This window comes from Herpailurus yagouaroundi, unplaced genomic scaffold (assembly GCF_014898765.1).
Source record: "Herpailurus yagouaroundi ecotype Mexico unplaced genomic scaffold, PumYag 163, whole genome shotgun sequence".
Classification (NCBI taxonomy): domain Eukaryota; kingdom Metazoa; phylum Chordata; class Mammalia; order Carnivora; family Felidae; genus Herpailurus; species Herpailurus yagouaroundi.
In genome coordinates, this window is record NW_024412404.1 from 10,675,455 (window position 1) to 10,703,410 (window position 27,956).

General features: G+C 40.7%; 1 protein-coding gene across 1 annotated transcript; it reads left to right on the forward strand.

Annotated features, from left to right (window-relative positions):
- Positions 1-186: 186 nt before the first annotated feature.
- SUPV3L1 (Suv3 like RNA helicase) lies at positions 187-27,956 on the forward strand. The gene is made up of 15 exons (XM_040485231.1): positions 187-569; positions 7,460-7,537; positions 8,366-8,473; positions 9,748-9,862; positions 11,261-11,429; positions 13,534-13,645; positions 16,187-16,264; positions 17,909-18,000; positions 19,278-19,458; positions 19,998-20,091; positions 21,018-21,237; positions 22,509-22,589; positions 22,967-23,143; positions 26,437-26,585; positions 27,215-27,956. The coding sequence occupies exons 1-15, from the start codon at positions 293-295 to the stop codon at positions 27,645-27,647; spliced, it is 2,364 nt and encodes a 787-aa protein (XP_040341165.1). The 5' UTR covers positions 187-292; the 3' UTR covers positions 27,648-27,956.

The following is a 27,956-nucleotide window of genomic DNA, read 5'->3' on the forward strand; positions in this document are numbered from 1 at the left end:
CATCAATGGTGCCTGATTACTTTCTTTTCTTTAGAGAAAGCCGGCCCAATCAATAATGAAAAAGAGAAAGAATATAAGAACTTCATCTTTTCGGTTTTTATTTCTAAGCGTTTCCTCTTCTTTATGAGCAATCGCACGACACTACCTTCTCCTTATTGATCGGGCGTTATCCTGGGCAGTTCCCCTGCGCGGTCTGGGTCTTTCTGGACTGTAGGCACTGGCGGGTCGCGTCATTGTCCACCGCCAAGTCCCGGGCTGCTCCCGCCGGCTTCCTTTAGGGCGTGCGGCCTCGATGTCCTTCTCCCGGTGTGCCCTGTTGTGGGCTCGGCTCCCGGCGGGGCGCCGGGCTGGCCACCGGGCAGCCGTCTGCTCTGCCCTTCGCGCCCACGTCGAACCCCTTCCTGGGGCTTTGGGGCGCGTGTCTGCCGTTGCCTCCTCCTCCTCCTCCTCTGCCTCAGGAGGCTCCAAAGCCCCGAACACGTCTTTGTTCGTGCCGCTGACTGTGAAACCCCAGGGCCCCAGCGCGGATGGTGACGTCGGGGCCGAGCTAACCCGCCCTCTGGACAAGAGTGAGTGAGGGAGCCAGCGAGGGCGGCGGGGGTGTCTGCAGGCCCACGCGTGGCCGCGAGGAAGCCGCATCCCCTTTCCCGGGAGAACCCGGGTCCCCTCAAGCGTTGTCATCGTGCCTGTCAGTGTCTGCCTACCGCGCTGGTTTGTGAGCCCCTCCAAGCTCGGGGCTGCGTCTTAGGGATCCTTTTATATGTCGCCCCAGAAGTGGTCTTTTTCCTTTTACTGCTCTCTCTGAATCGTTTCAACCCTCTTCCGATGGGACGATTCGCCTTTCTTTCGTCGTTCGGTGGACGACCGCTTTTTCTGGCATCCTTTTTTGTTCCTTCGCTCCTGCCCAGAACTGATACCCCTGAGAAGGGGCAAGGGAGGTGTCAGTGAAAAGCCAGAGGAGGATCGCTTTAAGGAGTCTTTATAATTTACTGGCACTTAACACTCCAGAAACTTACAGTGTCGCGGGGAGAAAGGATGTACGGATAACCAAACGTAATACAAGTTAGAACATGATAAGGGTGTCCTCGCCTAAGGTGGTCTGTATCCTGATCATCCAGGAGATGGTCTGTATCCTGATCATCCAGGACTCCAGAGAGAAAGGAGTCCGCTTAGCATCAGTAAGTGGCAGTGTGTTTTGTTCCCCAAACTAACTTTGGATGGGTTTGGCAGGGAGGCATGCGGATGGTTTCAAAAGGATTTTCAGATTCTAAGGTTGTACGTCTTTAGTTTCTGAACGATTAAGGAGGCAGGGAATTTCCTCAGACCAAATGAAGCCCTGGGAGGCTGAGGGAATTGTATAGCTGCACAGGGCACTAGCTCTCCAGAAGCTGTTTTCAGGCAGTTCACTTCAACAAGCAACATTGGTCACTCCTATTGTAATTTTTGTTGTTGTTAATTTTCTTTTTAATTTTTTAAAAAATTTACATCCAAATTAGTTAGCATATAGTGCAACAATGATTTCAGGAGTAGATTCCTTACCCATTTAGCCCATCCCCCCTCCCACAACCCTTCCAGTAACCTTCAGTTTGTTCTCCATATTTATGAGTCTCTTCTGTTTTGTCCCCCTCCCTGTTTTTATATTGTTTTTGTTTCCCTTCCCTTATGTTCATCTGTTTTGTCTCTTAAAGTCCTCCTATGAGTGAGGTCATATGATTTTTGTCTTTCTCTGACTAATTTCACTTAGCACGATACTCTCCAGTTCCATCCATGTAGTTGCAAATGACAAGATTTCATTCTTTTTGATTGCCGAGTACTACTCCGTTGTGTGTGTGTGTGTGTGTGTGTGTGTGTGTGTGTGTGTGTGTATGTGTATATACCACATCTTCTTTATCCATTCATCCGTCGATGGACATTTGGGCTCTTTCCATACTTTGGCTATTGTTGATAGTGCTGCTATAAACATGGGGGTGCATGTGTCCCTTCAAAACAGCACACCTGTATCCCATGGATAAATGCCTAAGTAGTGCAATTGCTGGGTCGTAGGGTAGTTCTATTTTTAGTTTTTTGAGGAACCTCCATGCTGTTTTCCAGAGTGGCTGCACCAGCTTGCATTCCCACCAACAATGCAAAAGAGATCCTCTACTCCTATTGTAATTTAAAAATGTATACTACAACATACTATGGGCCAAAGCTTGTTTTGGGGGGCAGAAGTACAAATACTTAAAAAAATTTTTTTAATGTTTACTTATTTTTGAGAGAGACAGAGTGTGAGTTGGGGAGGGGCAGAGAGAGAGGGAGACACAGAATCCGAAGCAGGCTCCAGGCTCTGAACTGTCAGCACAGAGCCTGACTTGGCGCTCGAACTCATGAGCCATGAGATCGTGACCTGAGCCGAAGTCGGACGCTCAACCAGCTGAGCCACCCAGGCACCCCAAGAAGTATCATACTTTTACTGAAAAGTGTGATGGAACTCATGCCTATTCCTTTTTTTTTTTTAAGTTCATTTATTTATTTTGAGAAAGGGAGAGAGAGCACGAGCAGGGGAGGCACAGAGGGAGAGAGAATCCCAAGCAGGTTCTGCGCTGTCAGTGCAGAGCCCGTAGCAGTCAGTCCCACCACTGTGAGATCATGATCTGAGCCGAAATCAAGAGTCTGGACGCTTAACCTCCTGAGCTACCCAGGTGCTCCAGTATGTGCTATTCTTTAACCAGTTCTTCGAAGACAGTGTTAGGCTAGCTATTTCACTTAACATGGGAGTTGGGAGGTCTTTATTTTGGGGTACTTTTAATAATGTAATAATACTATTAAAATAATAACTTTAATAATGTAATTATTGGTATTAATACTATTTATTTATCTTAAGGTTGTGGTAAAAAAAATACATAACAAAACTTAACCATCTTAATTTTTGGTGTACAGGTCAGTAGTGGTTAAGTATATTCGCATTGTTGTGAAACAGATCTCCAGAACTTTTTATCTTGCAAAACTGAAAACCTAAACCCATTAAACAAGTTTCCTCGTTTATTTTATGTATTTTTTTCAAAATTTTATTTAAATTCTAGTTTGTTAACATATCGTGCAATGTTGATTTCAGGAGTAGAATTCAGTGATTCATCATTTATAACACCCAATGCTCATCATAACAAGTGCCTTCCTTAATACCTATCTCCCATCTAGCCTGTCCCCCACCCACATCTCTTCATCAACCCTCAGTTCTCTAAGAGTCTCTCATAGTTTGTTTCCTTCTCTCCTTTTACCCCCATCCCACATATTCATCTGTTTTGTTTCTTAAATACCACATATTAGCAAAATCATATGGTATTTGTGTTTCTCTGACTTACTCTGTTTAACATAACACACTGCAGCTCCAGCCACATCATTGCAAATGGCAAGATTTCATTCCTTTTGATGGCTGAGTATTATTCCATTGTGTGTGTGTGTGCGTGTGTGTGTGTGTGTACGTATGTGTGTGTGTGCATATATATACACACACACCATATCTTTATCCACTCATCAGTCAGTGGACATTTGGGCTCTTTCCATAGCTTGGCTATTGTTGATAATGCTGCTGTAAACTTCAAGGTGCATGATTCCCTTCGAATCTGTATTTTTGTATCTTTTGGGTAAATACCTAGCAGTGCAGTTGCTGGATGGTAGGGTAGTTCTACCTTTAACTTTTTGAGGAACCTCCACACTGTTTTCCAGAGTGGCCGCACCAGTTTGCATTCCCACCAACAGTGTAAGAGGATTCCCCTTTCTCCTCATTATCTCCAGCACCTGTTGTTTCTTGTATATAATTTTAGCTCTTCTGACAGGTGGGAGGTGGTATCTCATCGTGGTTTTGACTTGTATTTCCCTGATGATGAATCATGTTGAGCATCTTTTCATATTTCTGTTAGCCATCCATCTGACTGTCTTTGCAAAATTGTCTTTTCATGTTTTCTGCCCATTTTTTAACTAGATTATTTGTTTTTTGGGTGTTGAGTTTGCTAAGTTTTTTGTAGATTTTGGATTCTAACCCTTTATCTGATATGTCATTTGCAAACATCTTCCGTTTAGGCCACCTTTTAGTTTTGTTGATCATTTCTGTCACTGTGCAGAAGCTTTTTATGTTGATGAAGTCCCAGTAGTTCATTTTTGCTTTTGCCTCTGGTGACATAGAAGAAGTTGCTGCGGTCAGGGTCAAAGAGGTTGCTGCCTGTGTTCTTTAGGATTTGGATGGTTTCCTGTCTTACATTTAGGTCTTTCATTCATTTTGAATTTATACTTGTGTATGGTATAAGAAAGTGGAGGAACTTCCATTCCTCTGCATGTTGCTGTCCGGTTTGCTCAGCACCATTTGTTGAAGAGACTTGTCTTTTTTCCATCGGATGTTCTTTCCTGCTGTGTCAAAGATTAATTGACCATGTAGTTGTGGGTCCATTTCTGGGTTTTCTGTTCTGTTCCCGTTGATCTGAGTGTCTGTTTTTGTGCCAGTACTATACTATCTTGATGATTACAGCTTTGTAATATAGCTTGAAGTCCGGGATTGTGATGCTTCCAGCTTTGCTTTGCTTTTTCAAGATTGCTTTGGCTATTTCAGATCTTTTGTAGTTCCATACAAATTTTAGAATTGTTCATTCTGGCACTGTGAAAAATGCTGTTGGTATTTGGATAGGGATTGCATTAAAAGTGTAGATTGCTGGGGCGCCCGGGTAGCTCAGTCGGTTAAGCGTCCGACTTCGGCTCAGGTCATGATCTCGCGGTCCGTGAGTTCAAACCCCGCGTCGGGCTCTGTGCTGACAGCTCAGAGCCTGGAGCCTGTTTCAGATTCTGTGTCTCCCTCTCTCTGACCCTCCCCCGTTCATGCTCTGTCTCTCTGTCTCAAAAATAAATAAACATTTAAAAAAAAAAATTAAAGGGGCGCCTGGGTGGCGCAGTCGGTTGAGCGTCTGACTTCAGCCACGTCACAATCTCGCGGTTCGTGAGTTCGAGCCCCGTGTCAGGCTCTGGGCTGATGGCTCGGAGTCTGGAGCCTGTTTCCGATTCTGTGTCTCCCTCTCTCTCTGCCCCTCCCCCGTTCATGCTCTGTCCCTCTCTGTCCCAAAAATAAATAAAAAACGTTGAAAAAAAATTAAAAAAAAATTAAAAAAAAAAAGTGTAGGTTGCTTTGGGTAGTATGGACATCTGAATGATATTTGTTCTTCCAATCCATGAATGTGGAATGTTTTTCCACTTCTTCGTGTCTTCCTCAATTTCTTTCATAAGCTTTCTATAGTTTTCAGTGTACAGATCTTTAACCTCTTCGGTTAGATTTATTCCTCGGTATCTTAATGGTTTTTGGTGCAATTATAAATGGAATGAATTCCCTGATTTCTCTTTCTGCTGCTTCATTATTGTGGTAAAGAAATGCAACAGATTTCTGTATGTTGATTTTATATCCTGTGACTTTACTGAATTTGTGTATCAGTTCTAGTAATTTTTGGCAGGGTCTTTTGGGTTTTCTACATAGTTGTCTGTGAATAGTGAAAGTTTGACTTCTTCCTTACCAGTTGAGATGGCTTTTATTTTTTTGTTGTTGTTGTTTGTTGTCTGATTGCTGAGGCTAATACTTCCAGTCCTGTGTTAAATAACAATGGTGAGAGTGGACATTCCTGTCTTGTTCCTGACTTTAGAGGAAAAGCTTAGTTTTTACCCACTGAGGATGTTATTAGCTGTGGGTCTTTTGTATATGGCTTTTTTGATGTTGAACTATGTTCCTTCTATCCCTAGTTTGTTGAGGGTTTTTATCAAAATGGATGCTGTATTTGTCAAATGCTTTTTCTGTATCTATTGAGAGGATCATATGTATATATATATATTTTTAATGTTTATTTACTTTTGAGATAGCGTCAGCAGGGGGAGGGACAGAGAGAGAGGGACAGAAGATCCAAAGTGGACTCTGCTGACAGCAGTGAGTCTGATGCGGGGCTTGAACTCATGAACTGTGAGATCATGACCTGACCTGAGCCAAAGTGGGGACACTCAACTGACTGAGCCACCCAAGCACCCCAAGGATCATATGGTTCTTATCGTTTCTTTTATTAATGTGGTGTATCACATTGATTGATTTGTGAATATTGACCCATCCCTGGAGCTCAAGAATAAATCCCACTTGATTGTGGCGAATAATTCCTTTAATGGACTGTTGAATTCGATTTGCTGGCATCTTGTTGAGATTTTTTGCATTCATGTTCATCAGGGATAACGGCCTGCAATTCTCCTTTTTCGTGAGATCTTTGGTTTTGGAATCAAGGTAATGCTGGTCTCATAGAATGAGTTTGGAAGTTTTCCTTCCATTTCTATTTTTTTGGATGGCCTTTCTGTGTTTTGTGGGCAAAGACTGTATTCTCCATTTTTGCCTGCCCTTCCAGCAATATAGCATGTGTGCCTGGATCAGTAGAATGTTTATCTCTGTGGAATAGTGCAGTGATATTTAACATGTACAGCGTTAATACAATTTCAGCTTGATTAAAATATTTTCACTTATGACATTATTGATTTATAGTGGCCTGTTTCCTCAGCAGACATCTAACTCAGCTTCCCCTGTTACACAGTGATTCTCTGCTGTCACCCTTGAAATAGTTTTCTAAGCCTTGTTTGAATACTTCCAGTGACAAGGAGCTGGCACTTTTTTGAGGCAGCTTCCTTCACTCTTCTCATTGTTAGAAGTTCTTGTATAAGTTCCACTGAAATCTGCATCCCTTACTTCCCACTGGCTTTAATTATGCCATCTAGAACAAAGTAAGTGTAGTCTGTTCTTTTTTTTTTAATTTTTTTTTAACATTTATTTATTTTTGAGAGAGAGAGAGAGACAGAGCATGAACAGGGGAGGGTCAGAGAGAGAGGAAGACACAGAATCCGAAGCGGGCTCCAGGCTCTGAGCTGTCAGCACAGAGCCCGACGCTGGGCTCTAACTCACGGATCGCGAGATCATGACCTGAGCCGAAGTCGGCCGCTCAACCGTCTGAGCCACCCAGGCGCCCCAGTCTGTTCTTCTTAAAACCATCATCTTCCAACTAAAGATCATCCCTCACCTCTTTAGTCATTTACATAAAAACATGATGATCTGGTCCTTGAGGTACTGGTTGTTTTTCTAGATACTTTTTGGCCGCTCACTATTAGATGTTTAGAATGCTTGTAAGTGAATGAAACAGAATACATTTATCTAAAAGTGGCCTGATGGAGGCTAGGGACCATGTCTAATCCTGTGGTGCGTTGCTTATTCTTCTGCAGTAAACAGGAATATTCTGTTTGACTATAATTTTTCTGGACAGCCCATTGCACTATTAAACCATAAAGAGCTCATGGTCAACTAAAACCTTTAAGTGCTTACAGCACTCAGTAGACCTCTGGCTTGAGTATTAGGATTTCAAGTATCTTTTGCTCTTTGGGCCTTTCTCCATCTGGAAAACCAATGTTAAGCAAATCTTTCTTTCAGATGAAGTAAAGAAGATCTTAGACAAGTTTTACAAGAGGAAAGAAATTCAGAAACTGGGTGCTGATTATGGACTCGATGGTAAGGCTACTAGCATTTCTATTAGAGATATTATTTTATTACTTCTTAGATTACATCTTTGTCAGTATTGTGTGAGACCTAGTGTGCCCTGGAAATAAGTGCATGGGGGTAGTCTGGAGGATTTCCCTGACCTTTGCTTCTGTCTTGGCAGGAGTTGGGCAAGATGCATCTGCTGTGCTGGACACACAGCAAGGGAGCTGTTGTTTAGCTTTCCTTCCTGTTGTGCTAGGATTTCACTTTTGGTCAGATGATAGTAAACCAGCTGTAGACTCCCTGCCCCCACCTCAAAAAAAAAGTCACTTTGAATTTTTTTTAAATGTTTATTTATTTTTGAGAGAGAGACAAAGATTCAGAGCACAAGCAGGGGAGGGACAGAGAGAGACGGAGATGCCGAATCTGAAGCAGGCTCTAAACACTGAGCTGTCAGCACAGAGCCCGACACGGGGCTTGAACTCAAGAACTGTGAGATCATGACCTGAGCCGAAGTCGGACACCTAACCGACTGAGCCACCCAGGTGCCCCCCACCAAAATCACTTTGATGAGTTAGGTGTGTTGCGTGTATATACACTTTATACGTTTATTTACTTATCTTGAGAGCGTGCACATGAGCAGGAGAGGGACAGAGAGAGAGAGGGAGAGAAAGAGAGAATCCAGCAGGCTCTGTGCTGCCAGCACGGAGCCCGATGTGGGGCTCGGATGGTGAGATCATGACCTGAGCTGAAATTCAGAGTCCAGTAGTTAACAGGTGCCCCTGTGTATGTACACTTATAAATAAGAAATGAAATGAAGACTAAGTCTTACCTATTTTGGTTTTGTATTTCCTGCAGCTCGTCTCTTCCATCAAGCATTCATAAGCTTTAGAAATTATATCATGCAATCTCATTCCCTGGATGTGGACATTCACATTATTTTGAATGATATTTGCTTCAGTGCAGGCAAGTGTTTAGAGACTTTTAAAAATCTCTTTAAAAATGTGTTGAACATACTTTGTATTTCTTCCCATACTTCATGTTCATTTCTCTGGTCAGAGCTTATTCACATCCTGTAAATAATTCTGTGCTTTTATAGGAGGCCTTTGAGGTCGTTTTGCTTTAAAAAAAATTTTTTTTTAGGTTTATTTATTTTTGGGAGAGAGAGACAGAGCGTGAGTGGGGGAAGGGCAGAGAGAGAGGGAGACACAGAATCTGAAGCGGGCTCCAGGCTCTGAGCTGTCAGCACAGAGCCTGACACAGAGCTCGAACCCACGAACGGCAAGATCATGACCTGAGCTGAAGTCGGACACTTAACAGACTGAGCCACCTAGGCGTTCAGAGGTCATTTTGCTTTTATAGTGGGTCCCTGGGTTAAATCAACAATATATCTTAAGCTTGAGAAAGGCAGGGGCCTTGACTTTCTGCTCTCCACTCTGTGTTGTATACAGGCCGCAGTGAAATGAACTCTCACAGAAGACAGAATTAATACATGGTGGATTCTATTTGTTTCTGCCACTGACCTTTTTCTCCCACATATCAGGACAGAGTTCTTGATGTAAAAGAAAAAAATATAAGAACGTTATTGTTGTGTTCCCGTCGGCAGTTTGGCTTTGGTTATGGTTTTTAAATGTAAAGTGTTTGCACGTCTATTTCTGTTCAGTAACCATAGGTCTTCTTTCTAACGTATATATCCAGGTTGTTTATTTTTTTTATTTTTTATTTTTTTTAATTTCTTTTTAACGTTTATTTATTTTTGAGACAGAGAGAGACAGAGCATGAACGGGGGAGGGTCAGAGAGAGGGAGACACAGAATCTGAAACAGGCTCCAGGCTCTGAGCTGTCAGCACAGAGCCCGACGCGGGGCTCGAACTCACGGACCGCGAGATCATGACCTGAGCCGAAGTCGGTCGCTTAACCAACTGAGCCACTCAGGCGCCCCCAGGTTGTTTATTTTTAACTTAACTTTCACCCAAGTTGATCTTTACCTATTTATATTGGAGGATTAGAGCATGGTTGTTGACAGCCAATTTGTTGTTTCTGTAGAAAGTGTAAGCAAAATTAGGAAGAAAACGTAAGACAAAGGATCTCAGAAAAGGAATTCCTCGCTCCAGAGGTTTTTTTTTTTTATCCTGGGGGCAGTGTCCCCTGAAGTGGCTCACTAAGAGGAAAAGTTTCACTGAGTTTGGTTATGGATAACTTGTAGACTGTATGTGTTAATGTAGTGTTTTATTTTTCAGCTCATGTGGATGATTTATTTCCATTTTTCTTGAGACATGCGAAACAGATATTTCCTGTGTTGGAATGTAAGGACGATCTACGTAAGATCAGTGACTTAAGAATACCACCTAACTGGTTAGTTTCTTTATTTGTGGATTTGAGATTTTCAGTTTCTGATCTTGGGAGATTAGTGATCATTATATATTATTATATGTGTCATTATAATATTTTTTGTTGTATGCTGGAGAAGAAATCATAAGGAGGCTAGGAGTTGTTTTCCCTAGAAAAGCAGGCAATTAATTCTGGTATCTCCCCTTGATTCTGATCAAGTTAGGTTGTAGGTTTTATTAGGACAAATCTAGAGTAGCCCTTAGTTTAGGGTGTTGGCCTTACAACTCAAGTGTGGCCTTTCCAGTGTGAGCTCTCACCATTTCCACACTGTGGCTGGAACTCCAACATCTAGCGCTTTGCCACCCCTTTGAGACTTTCTGCCCAAACCCTTTGTGGTTGGGTGGGCCCTGCCCATGTTCAGCCCAGCCCTTGGTCAGGGATCCACAGGGTAGCCTCACATAGACTTCAAGGCATCCTCTCCACTGAACCCTTTCTTCTTTTCCACAGTTTGCTTTCAAATTCCACCTGCTTTAGCATCTCTGAATTTTCTCGCTACTGCTCAGCTCGTTGGGACTGTCATACTTTGCTTGGGTTCCACCTCCTTGTGCCCTCCTGGGGTGCAGTACGGCACAGCTCAAGTGTTCCTTTGTTTCAGGGCTTGTAGTCCTACACTGTCTGCTGTTTATATCCCTAAGCAGCTGCTGCATATACTGTCCAGTTTTGTACTTGTTTATGGTGGGAGGGCAAGTCCTGTACCATTCATCATGGCCAGAAGCAGAAGACTCAATTATTATATTATATATGTTGAAATTCAGAAGGCTAGGCATATTTACTTACAGGTTCATGTGTTTAAATTTTTTTTTTTTCAACATTTATTTATTTTTGGGACAGAGAGAGACAGAGCATGAACGGGGGAGGGGCAGAGAGAGAGGGAGACACAGAATTTGAAACAGGCTCCAGGCTCCGAGCCATCAGCCCAGAGCCTGACGCGGGGCTCGAACTCACGGACCGCGAGATCGTGACCTGGCTGAAGTCGGACGCTTAACCGACTGCGCCACCCAGGCGCCCCCAGGTTCATGTGTTTAGAGCTGTGGAAATGATGTGAACAGGTCTATGGAGCAGGATGGGGTTTAAACTTATTTGAAGTAACTTCTGAAGAAAAGGGACTAGTACAATAGCAAAAATATCCAAGAAATTAGTTTGCATTTAGATTTTTCTGTCCTCTAGTTAGTAAATGCCAGTCTTAGAAAATAGTCATTATTTTATTGTGGATCTGAAAGTTGTCGTTTAATTTTAGTTTCCAAAGATGCTCTCTTGTGAATATTAACAGGATGTTTCATTGGAATAGTTTTCAGTTGATACCTTTGCCAAGGTAGATTTTGAGGTTAATGGGATTAAGCTGTTTACCTTCTTATGTTTTAGGTACCCAGAAGCCAGAGCCATACAGCGGAAGATAATATTCCATTCAGGCCCCACAAACAGTGGAAAGACTTATCATGCAATCCAGAAGTACTTGTCAGCAAAATCTGGAGTGTATTGTGGCCCTTTAAAATTATTGGCACATGAGATCTTCGAAAAGAGTAATGCTGCTGTCAGTATATTACCAAGTATTTGCTTTTTTTCTTGTTAATTTTCTTGTTAATTTCTTGAAAATTGCTAATTTTCTTGTTAAGGAGGACTGGGCAGGGTGAAGGTGGGAGTTGGGAAAGGGCATATGTAGTAATTTGCCATTAATAAAAGTTGTCATAGTTCATTGTACTTTGTAAGATGTACCGCTATTTTATGTACAATTGAGAAAGAAAAAGATGCTGTCAACTGACTCTGACTTGCCGTCAGTTGTTAAAATATATTCTGATTTCAGAGATAGTAAAATGTGAAAAAATGTGTATTAGAATGAATGAAACACAATTATCACAGAATATTTCACAAATACAGAGAAGTGCAGAGAATTACACACAAATAACCTGAACCCACTCCCCAACTCCCATCAGATTCTAACATTTTGCCATACTTGCTCTATTTAGTTTTTTAAGCAATAAAATACTGATATAGTTGAAACTCCCTCTGAAGTCCTCCTTTGCTTCCTCAGAGTTAACCTAACTCTGATACGATATTTAATTTACCTTTTAGATCAGACTATGATGCTATCAAAAAGAAGTAATGATAAACCTGAAAAGGACTGAATGCCCTGTAGTCTGAGGCATCGTTTCACTAAATGGGCCACATTTTGGTTCACTGTTTTATTATAACTTTATAATGTAAGATGAACCAGTTTGGGTAGATAACTTGTATTCTGTTTTTTTGTTCAGAATAATTTGTGAATTTGCATACATAATGCCTCCTTATCCATAAATATTTAAGAAAATATTTCCTCAGAACAATGACTTTGTTTTGCATAACCACGTGGCATTTATCTACAGCAGGGTATTTAATATTGATAGAATACTATTACTTAATCTACGGTCCATATTCACATTTTGCCAGTTGTCAGTAATACCACCACCACTCTCTTCCAACCCCCCAGTATTCTGTCCAGGTTGCCAGCACTGTATTTTGTTCTCCTGTCTCTAGGTTCCATTAATCTAGGACAGTTCCTAGGATCCTTCTTTCATCTTTCATAACCTTTACGTTTTGGACGACTAATGGTCATCTGTGGTAAACTGTCACTCAGTTTGGACATGTCAGATATTTCCTTGTGATTAGTTTTAGGTCACTAGGGAGATGGGCTGTCCCAGGTTGCCTAGACTTTCCCAGATTTAGCACCAAAAGCACTTCGTCCTGAGGAATGCCTTAATTTCTGGGCAAACTATTATACGATAGTATTAATGTTGCTCCTTGTCAAGGAATTATATTAGGAGATCTTTCTGTTTTTTTTTTTTTTTTTAAATTTTTTTTTTTTTTTTATAAATTTTTTTTCAACATTTATTTATTTTTGGGACAGAGAGAGACAGAGCATGAACGGGCGAGGGGCACAGAGAGAGGGAGACACAGAATCGGAAACAGGCTCCAGGCTCTGAGCCATCAGCCCAGAGCCCGACGCGGGGCTCGAACTCACGGACCGTGAGATCGTGACCTGGCTGAAGTCGGACGCTTAACCAACTGTGCCACCCAGGCGCCCCTGTTTTTTTTTTTTTTAAATAATTCTTTTAATGTTTATTTATTTAGAGAGCACAGAGGAGGGGCAGAGAAAGAGAGGGATAGAATCTCAAGTAGGCTCTGTGCTCGCAGTGCAGAGCGGGACACTGGGTTCCATCTCATGAACTGAGATTATGACTTGAGCTGAAATTAAGAGTCGGATGCTAAAAAAAAAAAAAAAAAAAAGAGTTGGGTGTTTACCCAACTGAGCCACCCAGGCACCCCAGGAGGTCTTTCCATTCTTAAATATTACTTATGATATTCTTCCTGAATCCAGAAACAATTCACATTTGTTTTATTTTAATAAACTGCTACAGTACAGAAATATACAAAGTTAAGTGAAACTGCTACACTGTCTCATGTTTTTGATACCTGAGAATTTAGCTAATTAGAGGTGTTTCCAAGTTGACATACTTTGTGTAAGAGCGGCTTTCATAAAATTTTTTTAAAGGTTTGGGAATAAATTTGATGGTAATGGTGAGAATATTAAACAACCCAAACTTCTTTTTGCTATTATTTTAAAGACGGCAATAACTCCAGATATCTTTTTGTCACCTTAGGGCGTGCCGTGTGACTTGGTAACAGGTGAAGAACGTGTGACCGTGGAGCCAGACGGGAAACAGGCTGCCCATGTTGCTTGTACAGTTGAGATGTGCAGTGTTACAACTCCTTGTATGTACATGCCATTTAAGAAACTTTAGGGTTTAGTAAGTTTTTATTTTAAAATACAGTTAAACATATGAAATGTGTTTTTATTGTGAAAAAAATTTTAAATTGAGACGAATAGGACAACAGATATCCAGTGCTCAACAGTGCTCACTAATAAATGTCAGACTCTTGGTGGTGTTTGCTTGTGAATGTTCCTCTTCCCTTTTCTGTTAAAGGAACTAAAATGTTAACAAGTGTAATTGGTTCCTTTTTACCACTCCCCAGTTTAGTTCCTTTTTTGATCCAAGTGCTGTCAAGTGTTTGGTGTATATCTTTCCTGTCTTTTTTTACATCACTGATACGTTACCTACCGATAACTATGGATTGTATGATTCAAAACAGTCAGGTGATTATCATACTGTATTATTGTTCCACAACTTGCTTGGTACTCTATGCAGCATGTTTTTAGAACTAGTCTTGTTATATGTATGTTATATGTTTATCTTATGTGTATAATATGTATCATAAACATATCACGTTTATTCATTTAAACTTATAACGAAAATTCCATCTTACAACTAAAATTGTTAATTCCCCTACTAAAGAATATTTAGGTTGTTTAAGGTTTTTCATTATTATATATTGCACTGCAATGAACTTCTATTTAAGTAGTTTTGAAAATATTTTGTTTAGTTTTATTTTTTAAATGTTTATTTTGAAGGGGGGAGGTGTGTGTTAGCAGGGGAGGGGCAGAGAGAGGAGAATCCCAAGCAGGCTCTGTGCTGTCAGTGCAGAGCCTGACATGGGGCTTAAACTCACAAACTGTGAGCTCAAGACCTGAGCTGAAACCAAGAGTGGCCGCTTAACCGACTGAGTCACCCATGCGCCCCTGAAGATATTTTAAATAAAAATTAACTTTTCCTTACCAGTAAGCAGTCATATCTTTGTTATAGAAAATATAAACATAAATGCAAAGAGAAGGAAAAAACCCATAACCTCCCAGTCCTACTCATCCAGAATCAACAAGTGTTAACGCTGTGGTGTGTATTTTCCAGATTTCTTTTATGTTTATGTTTGTATTGTGTATGCATATACTAATGTGTGCATTGTGAGTGTGTATATTAAATAGGAATTACACATTATGTACTCTAGTTAGCTTTTTCATTTTAATAATCAACTTTCTGAGTAGTTTTTTTACAAATGAATTTATTATAAAAGTAACACATTGTAGACATTCTGATAGCACAGGAGTTCATAAATCAAAATTCCCTCTTCTGTCTCTTCTTTTCTGATCTTGTTTGTATGTACCCAGTTGGAATAAGTAATTTTTAATCTGATGGTTTTTCAGTATAAAACGTCCTCTCTTTTGTTTCCTAAATGTTATTATGGGTGTATTAATTTTTTTTAATGTGCTCTTCTCAACTCCTTGGTATTTGAGGAAGAAGATTAAAATAAAATTGATATGACACAAGGAGAATAAAATAATATGGTTGAAAACATTTTGGCAAGGGCATCTGTGTGGCTCAGTCGGTTAAGCGTCTGACTTTGGCTCAGGTCATGATTTCATGGTTTGTGAGTTCGAGCCCCTCATTTGGCTCTCAGCACAGAGCCCACTTTGGATCCTCTGTGCCCCTCTCTGCACCTCCCCCTGCTCGCTCACTCGCTCTCTCATAAAAAATAAACATTGGGGCGCCTGGGTGGCGCAGTCGGTTAAGCGTCCGACTTCAACCAGGTCACGATCTCACGGTCCGTGAGTTCGAGCCCCGTGTTGGGCTCTGGGCTGATGGCTCAGAGCCTGGAGCCTGTTTCCGATTCTGTGTCTCCCTCTCTCTGTGCCCCTCGCCCGTTCATGCTCTGTCTCTCTCTGTCCCAAAAATAAATAAACGTTGAAAAAAAAAAAAAAACATTAAAAAAATAAAATCTTTTTGGCGTTAGAAAATAAAAGGAGGCACTACTTTTTGCCTTAGTGATGAGGTTTTAAAACCCCTAAGAATGAGCATAGCTAGAGCTCAGGAAATTACACTTTCTATCCCATTTTCTGCTCCTGACACCTGTCTGGGTTCATATGATAGAGAAGCTTCATTTACAGTAGGACTGTCTGCTCCTTATTCCTGGAAGCCTAGATGCTTACTTCTTTTACTACCCTGTGGATGTGTTAGTTCTTATTAAGTAGATTCTCCAGGCTCCCTCTGAGATTGCAAAAAATAGGACAAATGAACCTACTAGATGTTGTATCGCCTGGGTTAGAATTTTATGTTTTTAGATCTTAAACTTGATCACTGTACATGCTGTATAAGCTTGGGCCAGTGACTTAACTTCCCTGGGCCTCAGTCTATTCTTCTATAAAATGGCTAGAAATATGATACTTATGGCATAGATTTGTTGTAAGGATTAAATGAGTTAAAATTGTAAAGCACTTAGAACAAGCCTACCAGAAAAGAAGTGCTTTGTGAGCGAGCGATGGTGGTGATTATGGTGGTGATGAAAGCTTGAGTTTGGGCGCTATGATTTGTTTATAATATTATTTAAGTAGATTGTATTGCTCATGACGAATTTTTATTTTAGATGAAGTGGCTGTGATTGATGAAATTCAAATGATTAAAGATCCAGCCAGAGGATGGGCCTGGACCAGAGCGCTTCTAGGTTGGTGGTCTTAATGCTAACACCCGTGCTTTGTGACCTCTGCACGGAGTTGCATTTCTCTGCTTGACATTGCCAGATAGAGTTCTTAGGATCCTCTCTTTTTGACACAAATCAAACAAAATGTCAGCCTAGTGTGAGTTCTTAGTTCCTAAATATTATTTTAAAAATGAGAAGTCCAGGGGCGCCTGGGTGGCACAGTCGGTTAAGCGTCCGACTTCAGCCAGGTCACGATCTCGGGGTCCGGGAGTTCGAGCCCCGCGTCAGGCTCTGGGCTGATGGCTCAGAGCCTGGAGCCTGTTTCCGATTCTGTGTCTCCCTCTCTCTCTGCCCCTCCCCCGTTCATGCTCTGTCTCTCTCTGTCCCAAAAATAAATAAACGTTGAAAAAAAAAAATTTAAAAATGGGAAGTCCAGTTTTCTTACTATAAAGTTAGCATAACCGGTTAATTAAAGTTAAAATGTTCAAATCTCGCCACCTTCACAACCATCTTAACATTTTGGTGTTTCATGCGGTCTTTTTCCTCGTGCATATGGTGTTTTGTGAATATATTATTTTGTATCTTGTGTTTTTTTCGGTTCTCTTGTTTCATAGATTTTTTTCACACCACATATTAATATTGCACATTCTCCATTGAAGAGCTATACTATTTTTTTCCACAGAGTTGAACATTTGTTCCTATTATTGATAGTGCTACAGTAAAAATTTCTGTGGCCATAGCTTTTTATTTATTTATTTTATTATTTCTTTAGGATAGGCTCCTGGAATTGGAGTTCTTGAGGTCCATGAATGAATATTTCTACTGCTCGATATTGGAGTGAATTTTTGATCATTGTGTTACAGGGCAGGTGTTTGCAAACTTAAAAACAAATAGCTGAACTCTCTCTTCAAACAAATCATATACCTTAAAGCCTATAATTTAAAATGAGAGTGGATCTGCTCAGTGGTAAGGAGCTTGGAGTTTCTTTTACCCTCCGGTCCCCAGCCTCCGAGGTACCTCAGTCATTCCATGGAGCCTAATTTGAAAAACACAAGTATAAGATTCAGTACTAACCATCAGAATGCCAGGTTCTGGTCCTTTGCTGGCTTTACTGTGTAGTGGACTCAAAACCATAGCCAAAGCACTTTAAAAGCACTGAGATTGGAGTGCCTGAGTGGCTCAGTTGGTTAGGCATCTGACTCTTGGTTTTGGCTCAAGTCATGATCTTACAGTTTCATGAATTCAAGTCCCGCATTGGGTTCTGTGCTGGCAGCATGGAGCCTACTTGAGATCCTCTCTCTCTCTCCTTCTCTGCTCCCTTCTACTTGCACCGTCTGTGTCTCTCTCAAAATAATAAAATAAAATAAAATAAAATAAAATAAAATAAAATAAAATAGGATAAGATAAGATAGGATAAGATAAGATAAGATAATAAAATATATATAAAATAAAAAAATACTGAGATTTATAGAGATAATCTTTGCCCGCTAGAAGGTTGTTGTCGTGAGGTTTGAATCAAAGAGATAATTATCAAAGAGATAATATTGATGAAAACACTTGGTAAAGTTATAGAGCAATCGGTAAGGAAACTTCAAGTATTTTTGTTATATGAAGTGTGAAATATTTAATTTCGTATCTTTAAAAAGCTATCGATTTTGCATTTAACAGGACTCTGTGCTGAAGAAGTCCATTTGTGTGGAGAATCTGCTGCCATTGACCTGGTTACTGAACTCATGTACACGACGGGAGAGGAAGTGGAGGTAGATCACATGCTTTGTTCTCAAGGTGGCATAACAAATAGCCTGGAGTACCCTAGCAGTGGCTTCAGGGGTCCCAGACAGCAGCAAAGTCAGAACTTAACTAAAAAGAAAGTGTCATTTCCTCACAGTTGGCTAGATCGTACGTGTTTGGTTGAACCTCATGATCCGGAATTCCGGCGGAATGACCATCATACCCCAAGCCTTCCAAAAGTACAAAGAGACTCGTAATCTTCTCTTGACAACGCCTTATGGAGTGTGAGCAGTTCTCTTTAGAATTAAATAAGTCAGGAATGTTGGAAGTTTGAGGCTTAGCAAAAGCATATGGTTTTCAGAATTTTGGATGTCAGAGATTAGGGCCCTTTGCTAGAGATAGTTTGTATCCCTTTCTCCAACGTGGAGAGTAGAAAATAACTGGTTTCCTTTCAATCCTAATTTTTTTTGTGTGTGTGTGTTTTTTTTTTTTTTTTTTTTTTACTATAGTTCTTTAATAAGATGAAGAAATACTTAAAAATTGGTTCGTCAGTTTTGTGTTCAGCTTTCAGAGAGACGGTGGGATGTAGTGGAAAAAATTCTGGGTTCTAGTCTTGGCTTTGCTGTTAACTAGCTTCGCGTTGTTAGGCAGATTGCAGAAGGCTAGAACCGAAGGAATCCTTATCAGGCCTGATCTTTTATGTGGACTTTATTTTGCTTTTTCATAAAATTGAAATAATAGTTCGTAAACCTCTGAACTTACCAAGTTGCCACGAAAATCGAATGTATATGAAAGTGCTTTGAAACTCTGTGACATGGGGGTGCCTGGGTGGCTCAGTTGGTTAAGCGTCCGACTCTTGACTTCAGCTCAGGTCATGATCTCACGGTTTGGGAGTTCGAGCTCTACGTCTCGGGCTGTGCACTGACAGCACGGAGCCTGCTTGGGATTCTCTCTCTCCCCTCCTCTCTCTGCCCCTCCCCGACTCGTGCTCCCTCCCTCCCTCCCTCCCTCTCTCTCTCTCTCTCTCTCAAAAATAAGTAAACTTTTAAATAAAGAACATTTAAAAAAAAATTTGGTATGCTGTATATAACATTTTGTTAATTTAGAAAACACCAATGAGAACTGATGGTAACATTTATAATATGAAAATAAATGTTTTTCTATATTGTAAAATACCATGTAAATGTAAAAACATTGGAACTTGTCAATTTTTAGCTGCTTTTGATTGCTCTGCCCATTTTTCACCTAATAGTGACAGGAAGTTGAGTTAGTTTTGTTATTTTACAATATCATGTCTTTATTGTAGGTTCGAAACTATAAGAGGCTTACCCCCATTTCTGTGCTGGATCATGCACTAGAATCATTAGACAACCTTCGGCCTGGGGATTGCATTGTCTGTTTTAGCAAGAATGATATTTATTCTGTGAGTCGACAGATTGAAATCCGGGGATTGGAATCAGCTGTCATATATGGCAGTCTCCCACCTGGTAATTATTGGCTTTCATCATGACAGGGACATGAAGTCTCTTATTTTTGCCATTTATGTTGAGATGTGTATAGAAAACACAGTAAAAGGCACTGAATAAGGTTGTTTGATACATTAGTAATTTGTTATGGGTCAAATAAATATATTTCTCTAGTTCATCTTGGTGGGGGTAGAAGTTTTTTAATTATAGCTCTTGCTGCTCTTGTTAGACTGTATTTTAAATGTTGAGTTGATGATTTTGTTACCGAAATGTCATTAAAATATGAGCTTGGTACATCGTCTTAAAGGTGTAGTCCTGAAATCTCTTTATAAGTGTTCTCAGAAATGGGGCTAGTAGGGGATTGTGTTGCTCTATGTCAGGATATTTAAAGGAGCAGGAAAGAAGGATAAATGGCTCTTTGAGGACATAAAGCAGTAAGTTTGAAACAGTAAGAGTTTTATTCATAAGAATGGAGAATGAGAGGTGAGGGTTCTAAGATCTACTTAGTGTGATGTAAAAGATTGAGAGCACTGAGCGAACGTAAACTGTTCTTGTTTTAGGGACCAAACTTGCTCAAGCAAAAAAGTTTAATGATCCTGATGATCCATGCAAAATCTTGGTTGCTACAGATGCAATTGGCATGGGACTTAATTTGTAAGTAATTTGTTTTTAATAATCATGGGTATTCTGTGGGTTTTCTAATTGGAATTAGAATGACCAAACACTTAACGTGTAGGAGAATGGGTATTATAATACAGTCGTGAGGTTTATCTTGCTGACATCTCTTGAGGGAATAAAAAGAAAATATCACATCGCACTAGGGATTTTGAATGACACTGCCTCCCACTAACCTGTTATAGTATCTCACTTTATTTTCAGTTTCTCAGCAGGTGTATGAGTGCCCATTATGAATGTGGGGCTGACCAATATCTCTAGGAGTAACAGTGTTGTGTCTAAGTATTTTCTCTGAGGAGTCAAGGCAGTTACACCTTTTGGAATCCAAGAAGTATTCAAAGCTATTAATGGCATCCAACTTCTTTATTTTAGAGAAAGAGAGGGAGCAAGAGCAGGGAAGAGGGGCAGAGGGAGGGACAGAGAATCTTAAGCAGGCTCCATGCACAGTATGGAGCCTAACATGGGGCTTGATCCCACAACCCTGGGATCATGACCTGAGCCGAAACCAACAGTCAGACGCTCAACAGACTGAGCCATCCAGGCTCCCCAATAGGAGCCAACTTTTAAAAACAGTCTGATAGCACTTTATATGGTTTACTGGTGGTAAAAAAAAAAAAAAAAAGTCATTTTCTATACCTTATTGAAGTATAATTTACACACTCCACAGTACATCCATTGTAATTGCACAGTTTAATGGTTTTTAGTAAATTTATACATTTGTTAAAAAGTACTACTTAATGGGAAGGAAAAGAATTACTGACAAACCTCTCTTATACTGTAAAGAGTGGACAAGATTGTAAGCAGGTCTAAACTAGAACTGGAGTGAACATTTCTGTAGTGACCCAAATGATGGGGAGTTTTTTATACAGCAGTCTGTATTGAGATTACTTTTATTTCTATTTCAGGAGCATAAGAAGAATTATTTTTTACTCCCTTATAAAACCCACTATCAATGAAAAGGGAGAGAAGGAAATAGAACCAATTACCACCTCTCAGGCCTTACAGATTGCTGGCAGAGCTGGCCGATTCAGTTCAAAATATAAAGAAGGAGAAGTGACAACAATGAATCGAGAAGATCTCAATTTACTAAAAGAAATTTTGAACAGGCCTGTGGATCCCATAAAGGTAAGGTGTAACGTGTTCATTACTTGTCTGCGAAGGACAGTCATTCCTTCCTTCACTCACCTTCCGGACCCTTGCCTCAGACACCTGGAAACAGAAATAAGCAAAAGAAAGTTTTGTGCCATGAAAATCCTGTCAAGAAAGCCCTACTTTACTGCTTTGGAGAGCCCTAGGGACCCCTTCATTAGAGAATGGTGAGCAAATGGAAGATCCAGATTGAACGAGTTTAGTAAACCTGATTTTCCTTGAGTTCTTTCTGTACTCTAGCATTGGGTGGGGAGAGGGGCGTAGTTGCCTCAGGTGGGCACCCCGCTGTGACAGCCCGCTGAAAAATTGTGAGAAGCCTGAATGTAGAAGAAACTCTTGAGTGTGGGGCAAAAACAGTACTAAGCGATATAACTTTGAGCCAGTTCGGACGAGGTTAACTTTCGGTTAGTGTGGTTAATGAGGCAGCAGCGTATGTATTTTAGTTACAAGTTTGTTAACTCATAATTTAAGTTGCCTAGAAAATTTTCTTATAAATTAACGTGGCTCATCTCGTTTTTCAGTGACCCTGGTAAAAGGGGAATGTAAATGAGTCGATGCAAGGGAAAATCCCTGGAGGAAAGCTGTGGTTGAAATCCTTTCTGTAGTTTTTGTTAAGAGTTCAGTTGCTAAGGACGCACCCCCATTTCCCCTGTGTGCCTCATTTCTTGTGCCCATACTCTTCGTCCCTCCCATGACTCAGGTCTGTCTTCTTTCCTCCTTTCCTCCTTTCCTCCTTTGCTCTTTGTGTTTCCCATTCCTTTTCTCTTTCTCTTTTTGCTTATACCCGCCTTATTAATACTGGGATACAGTTGAAGAGAGACTGGCCTCCATGTAGACATTCTCTCATGTATTTACCTATGTTTGTCTGTCAGTTTTATTGCCTTGGTTAAAGCGATTGGGTTTTCCTTGTTCATTTTTGTTCAGTGAAGATAACAGAGACCCTGGAAAGTATTTTTGGTACTCTGTCAGATCATCAGAGGTTTGAGAAATACTAACTAAAATGCCAGCGAAAGGTTGATGAGCCAACTCAGTGGGTATAATTGGTCAGGGTCACTAAACCATCTCATCAGCTTTCTCAATTGGTGATAAATGGGAAAGTGACATTGCTTTTTTCTTTTTTACTCAAATTCTTGTCATTTAACTCATTTGGTGAGAGCTTAGCCTGAATATAGGACTTTATAAACAACTTAAGAAAAGTTGTCCTCTAAGAAGGAGAAACTTAAGAGTTGTTCTTTCTTTTACTAAAGGCAGCTGGCCTTCATCCAACTGCGGAACAGATTGAAATGTTTGCCTACCATCTCCCTGATACGACACTTTCTAATCTCATTGTAAGTAAAAACTTACTTTTAAATCTCTCCTAAAATATCTAAAATATCTTTTCTAAAAAGGTTGATATTGCAGACAGTTACTAATTAACTTCGTGGGCATCAGTGGATAGTCTATTTTTGTGATATTGTTATTTATGAGGTTTATCTTGAAAGTGAAAACCTCCTCTCAAAATCTTCTGGAACTTTTGTCTTGAGGAATTTTCTGAGTATTTCAGGCTGGGAAAGATACAGGGGAGGTCTTTTAGCCTGTGAGGACAGTGAATTAAACAGGCCTTTCTAGAAGACTGTTAAGGATTCAGAGATTGTCTTTTGTAGGCTTGAGTACTTTATTCATGCCCACTTAGGCAGTCCAATAATGTATCTTTTTTTCCCTTCAGGATATTTTTGTAGACTTTTCACAAGTTGATGGGCAATATTTTGTCTGCAATATGGATGATTTTAAATTTTCTGCAGAGTTGATCCAGCATATTCCATTAAGTCTACGAGTGAGGTATGTTTTCTGCACAGCTCCTATCAACAAGAAGCAGCCTTTTGTCTGCTCTTCGTTGTTACAGGTAAGCCTTTATCTTTATATTTTGAGTTGTTTCAAGTCAATGCATTTCCCTAAACAGTACTTTGTTATTCAAGGTAAAACAGTTGGAGAGTACTTTTCCATAGGAGATACTATATAAGAACTTATATATAAAGTGGCTCTTTTTTTTTCTTAAATGACAAATTCTTTTGAGGGAAGGGGGTCTTGCCTGATGATATACGTCTTTTTTTTTTTTTTTTTGCCTGCTTTTTATTTTTATTTTTATTTTAAGTAGGCGTCATGCCCAGTGTGGGGTGTGAACTCACAACCCTGAGATTAAGAGTCACATGCTCTACTGACTGAGCTACCCAGGTGCTCGCTAATACACTTCTTTCTTAGTAGCATTGGTTAATATTTTTTGGAAGGGAAGGGGAGTAGGGGTTAGTGGTGGTCATAGTATTCGGTTTTCCTGATTATAAGGCACTGATCCAGGGATTGCTGTCTTTTATGAGTTTGGTGCCGGGCTTTTAGCCCCTTCTTATTCATTTGCATAGGGATACAAACCTCTGCCTTCTGAGGAGCATTTATGCACCCAAAAAAGGGGGGCAGGGAAGGGCAGTGGAAGCTGAACTTCCAGCCTCCTGCCATGTCCTCTCACCTTGCGGAGCCCTTGCCTCTCCCCTGTTGCCTCTTCCTAGAGTGCCCTCCCTGTCCCACTAAACCCAAGGGCCTCCTCTTGGAATCCTCCTCTGAAAAAAAAAAAAAAAGGGGGGCGCCTGGGTGGCTCAGTCGGTTAAGCGTCTGACTTCAGCTCAGGTCACAATCTCGCGGTCCGTGAGTTTGAGCCCCGCGTCAGGCTCTGGGCTGATGGCTCAGAGCCTGGAGCCTGCTTCCGATTCTGTGTCTCCCTCTCTCTCTGCCCCTCCCCCGTTCATGCTCTGTCTCTCTCTGTCTCAAAAATAAATAAACATTAAAAAAAAAAAAAAAAAAAAAGGAATCCTCCTCTGACTCTAGTCTTGCCCCTGTCTTCTATATAGAACTCAGCATTCTGCATACTGGCTGTGTTCTCACCAAATCTGTTTCTAAATTTATGTTTGAAATTACTTTCAAATTGCATAAATAATACATAAATGCTTTCTCACTGCGTGAAGTTAAAACATTACGGATAGGTTAAATTGGGCTACCACCCCCAATCTCAGTCTTTTGACAGAGCTACAGTTGACAGTTTGTGTCATTGCAGACCTTTTCCGTTGCATTTGCTGACATATGTGTACATATGGAAATTCTAGTTTTGTGGGTGTGTTTTCCCATAAATGTTATAATGAATTATTCTGCAACTTGCCTTTTTCTTTTCCCTTTAATATGTCTTAGAGGTATTGCACACCCAGGTATTTACTTAGGAAATATGTTTCTTAGAGCTGGCATTTATGAGAGAGTTAGTTAGCATAAGGTTGACATTTCTGGAATAAAGTCTGAAATGCTATAAAGTGACCTGGGTGGGGGCACCTGGGTGGCTCAGTCAGTTAAGCGTCCGACTTTGGCTCAGGCCATGATCTCGCGGTTTGTGAATTTGAGCCCTGCGTCGGGCTCTGTGCTGACAGCTAGAGCCTGGAGCCTGCTTTGGATTCTGTGTGTCCCCCTCTCTTTGCCTTTCCCATGCTCATGTTCTGTCTCTCCCTGTCTCTTGATAATAAATAAATGTTAAAAAAAGATTAAAAAAAAAAGTGACCTGGATGGAGCTCGGGTCCATGGTCCTGACTCTGTTTTACCACCCTTCAAACAGCTGTTCTAATGAAGCAGAAGCATTTTACTAAGGGGTAAGAAGTCTGGAATGGTAGAGGCCGGCAGTTGCTTATGTGTTCTGATACTGTTAGCATATGAAATGTAGAGATTTTTCCTTTTTTTCTTGATCACCATTATGACTGAACTTTAAAAGACCTCCATCCCATTGATGGCCTCTGGTGCCCCGCAGGATAGTTGTTTGGAAATGGTGTTCCAGGGAGCTCCTTTAGGGCCAGCTGTTGGACGGAGGTATCTGAATGGCTAAGTATCTCTCCCTTCCCCTTTTTGGACAGCTCCATACTTGGCTCTTTTACGTATTGGATTTTTACTAGTTTGTGGCCAGAAATATTAAAGTTTGGCTTGTCCTGCTCAGCAGGTTAGCTTGGTCACATTTCCATCCTTCATGGCTATTCTGTTTGGCATGTGTTAGCAGAATGCATGACCGAATTTAATAAAATCATAACATTATTTAACCACAATTGTTCTAAAACTGCCTCGCCTCTCTGAAGTATGGACTTTACTTAGGTTAGACATTTAGAGATAATTTTCTCTAATCAGGACATGAACGATTTGAAATCAGCTTATTCTTTTTTTTATTTTATTTTTTTCCAACGTTTATTTATTTTTGGGACAGAGAGAGACAGAGCATGAACGGGCGAGGGGCAGAGAGAGAGGGAGACACAGAATCGGAAACAGGCTCCAGGCTCTGAGCCATCAGCCCAGAACCCGACGCGGGGCTCGAACTCACGGACCGCGAGATCGTGACCTGGCTGAAGTCGGACGCTTAACCGACTGCGCCACCCAGGCGCCCCTGAAATCAGCTTATTCTTGAAGCTAAACTTTTGCTCTACAGGTCTCACATGGTTGTATTTCTGTCTCCTATAGTACATTGTGATGCATAATAATGCCTGGCATTTGTGGGGTTTGGGGGCAGCCTGGTTTTCCGAGCACATTCTCCCAACAGTGTCCTGTGGTTCAAGAAGGAGGTATGGTGGTCTTATGGTATTGATGAGGTCGCTGAAGCCCAGAGTGATGGCTTGGCCAGAGCCACACAGCTAGTGAAGAGGTGCAGAGTCTGTTTACTAGCTTGATCGACTCATGCCCAACCTTGCACCAAGCCACCTCAGAGTTTCTTTATGATAAGGAAGGATATTGACAAGATACAGCTTATATTTGCAGTTACAGGACCATTCCATAAAGGGGTGGAAATGAGAGACTTCAAAAATATCTGTCCAAAACTTGTAACATTAAATGTTCATTAAAGTTAACAGATTTGTTAACAGATTTAGGCTCTGTTAGTTTTTGTACGACTTCTGATGTACATATTATTGCCCTGGCTTTGGAAAATGAAGGAACCCCCCCCCCCCACTTTTTTTCTTCAAGGTATCTTTATGAAGTATTAAATATTCTTAAAAGTATGGAAAAGTATAAAGAAGGAAAGAAACCAGCCTGTTGAAACACAACCGCAGTTAATGTTTTGTTGTGCTTTCTGTTTCTGATTGCAGATTTAAGTGCATTTTGATTCTTTCACCAAACTCTTTTCTTCTCTTTCAGTTTGCCAGGCAGTATAGCAGGAATGAGCCACTGACCTTCTCGTGGTTACGCCGATATATTAAATGGCCATTACTTCCACCTAAGAATATTAAAGACCTCATGGATTTAGAAGCTGTCCATGATGTCTTGGATCTTTACCTTTGGCTAAGGTATCACATTTTTCCTTTACCTACTCTCACTTTTCTGAGTAATAGGGAAAATCAGGTTTTATGAATGGTCTTTTGCTCTCTCAAGTAACAGGCACATTTTTACAGGGTGCTGTTATGTTTACTGTCCATTATGGCAGTCGAGTCTTGTTTATACCCATTCTAAAAATGACTAATGACTTCTTATGATTCTAGTTCAGATAGGTAGGTGAGGAAGTGTACTAGATTCTTGCTACACAGATGGTGGTCCCCGGACCAAAAGCATTGGTATTATCTAGGAGCTTGTTAGAACTAGAGAATATCAGGCCCACCCCAAACTTAAACTACATTTTAACAAGATCCCCAGGTGATTCATTTGTATATTAACATTTGAAAGGTGCTGCTTTACATCACTGATTCTCAAAGGAGGGGCCTGTCCCCCTTAAAATATGATTCACTTAAGATATGAGTGATGACCTACCCTCATAATGACAGTATTCCTCAGGTGTGTTGGGGCTGAGCAGAGGCACTGGACAGAGTCTGCAAAAACAGAACATTTGGGGGCCAGTGTCCAGATGTAGTTACATCATTGAGATAAGCCCAATGATTCTGATAAGGGCTGTTGCTATATAACATAATATGTCTTTTCCTAGCTACCGGTTTATAGATATGTTTCCAGATGCCAGCCTCATTCGAGATCTCCAGAAAGAACTAGATGGCATTATCCAAGATGGTGTACACAACATCACGAAACTGATTAAAATTTCAGAGTCACATAAGCTGTTGAACTTGGAGAGCTTGTCGGCAGAGAACCGGTCCCGATTGTCAGGAACTTTAAAGAGCCAAGCTAGAAGGGTGCGCGGCACCAAAACTGTAGGGAGTAAAGCTGCTGAGCCACCTGTCCCCAATGGAGGAGAGAAATCCCTTGCTTCCAGACTGGTGCAGCAAGGACTCCTCACTGCAGACATGCTGAAACAGCTAGAAAAGGAGTGGCTGACACAACGAACTGATGGCAAAGAAAGAACAGAGCCTGGGACTTACTCAAAAGGGACAAGAAGAAAGAAGAAGGAACCTGATTCAGATTAGTTTTATTTTATTTTTATTTTTGCCAATAAAAATCTATTTTAAAATCCTTTTTTCCTCATATGTATTTACTGCCTGCTACGGTATGTGGCTATTACGGGGTTTTTGTTTGTTTGTTTTGTTTTTGTTTTGCTTTTTGCTTGGGAAAATTAGCTCTTAAAGATAACTGCTGTTTGTTTCAACATTTAAAAACTATGGAATGTCTTAGGGATTTTATTTAAAGCTTTATATAGTGGCCATTTGTAGTATAGCACTAAGACAATGCGCTATAAGGAACTGTGAATGAGAATAAAATCAGTTTGGTGAAATGTT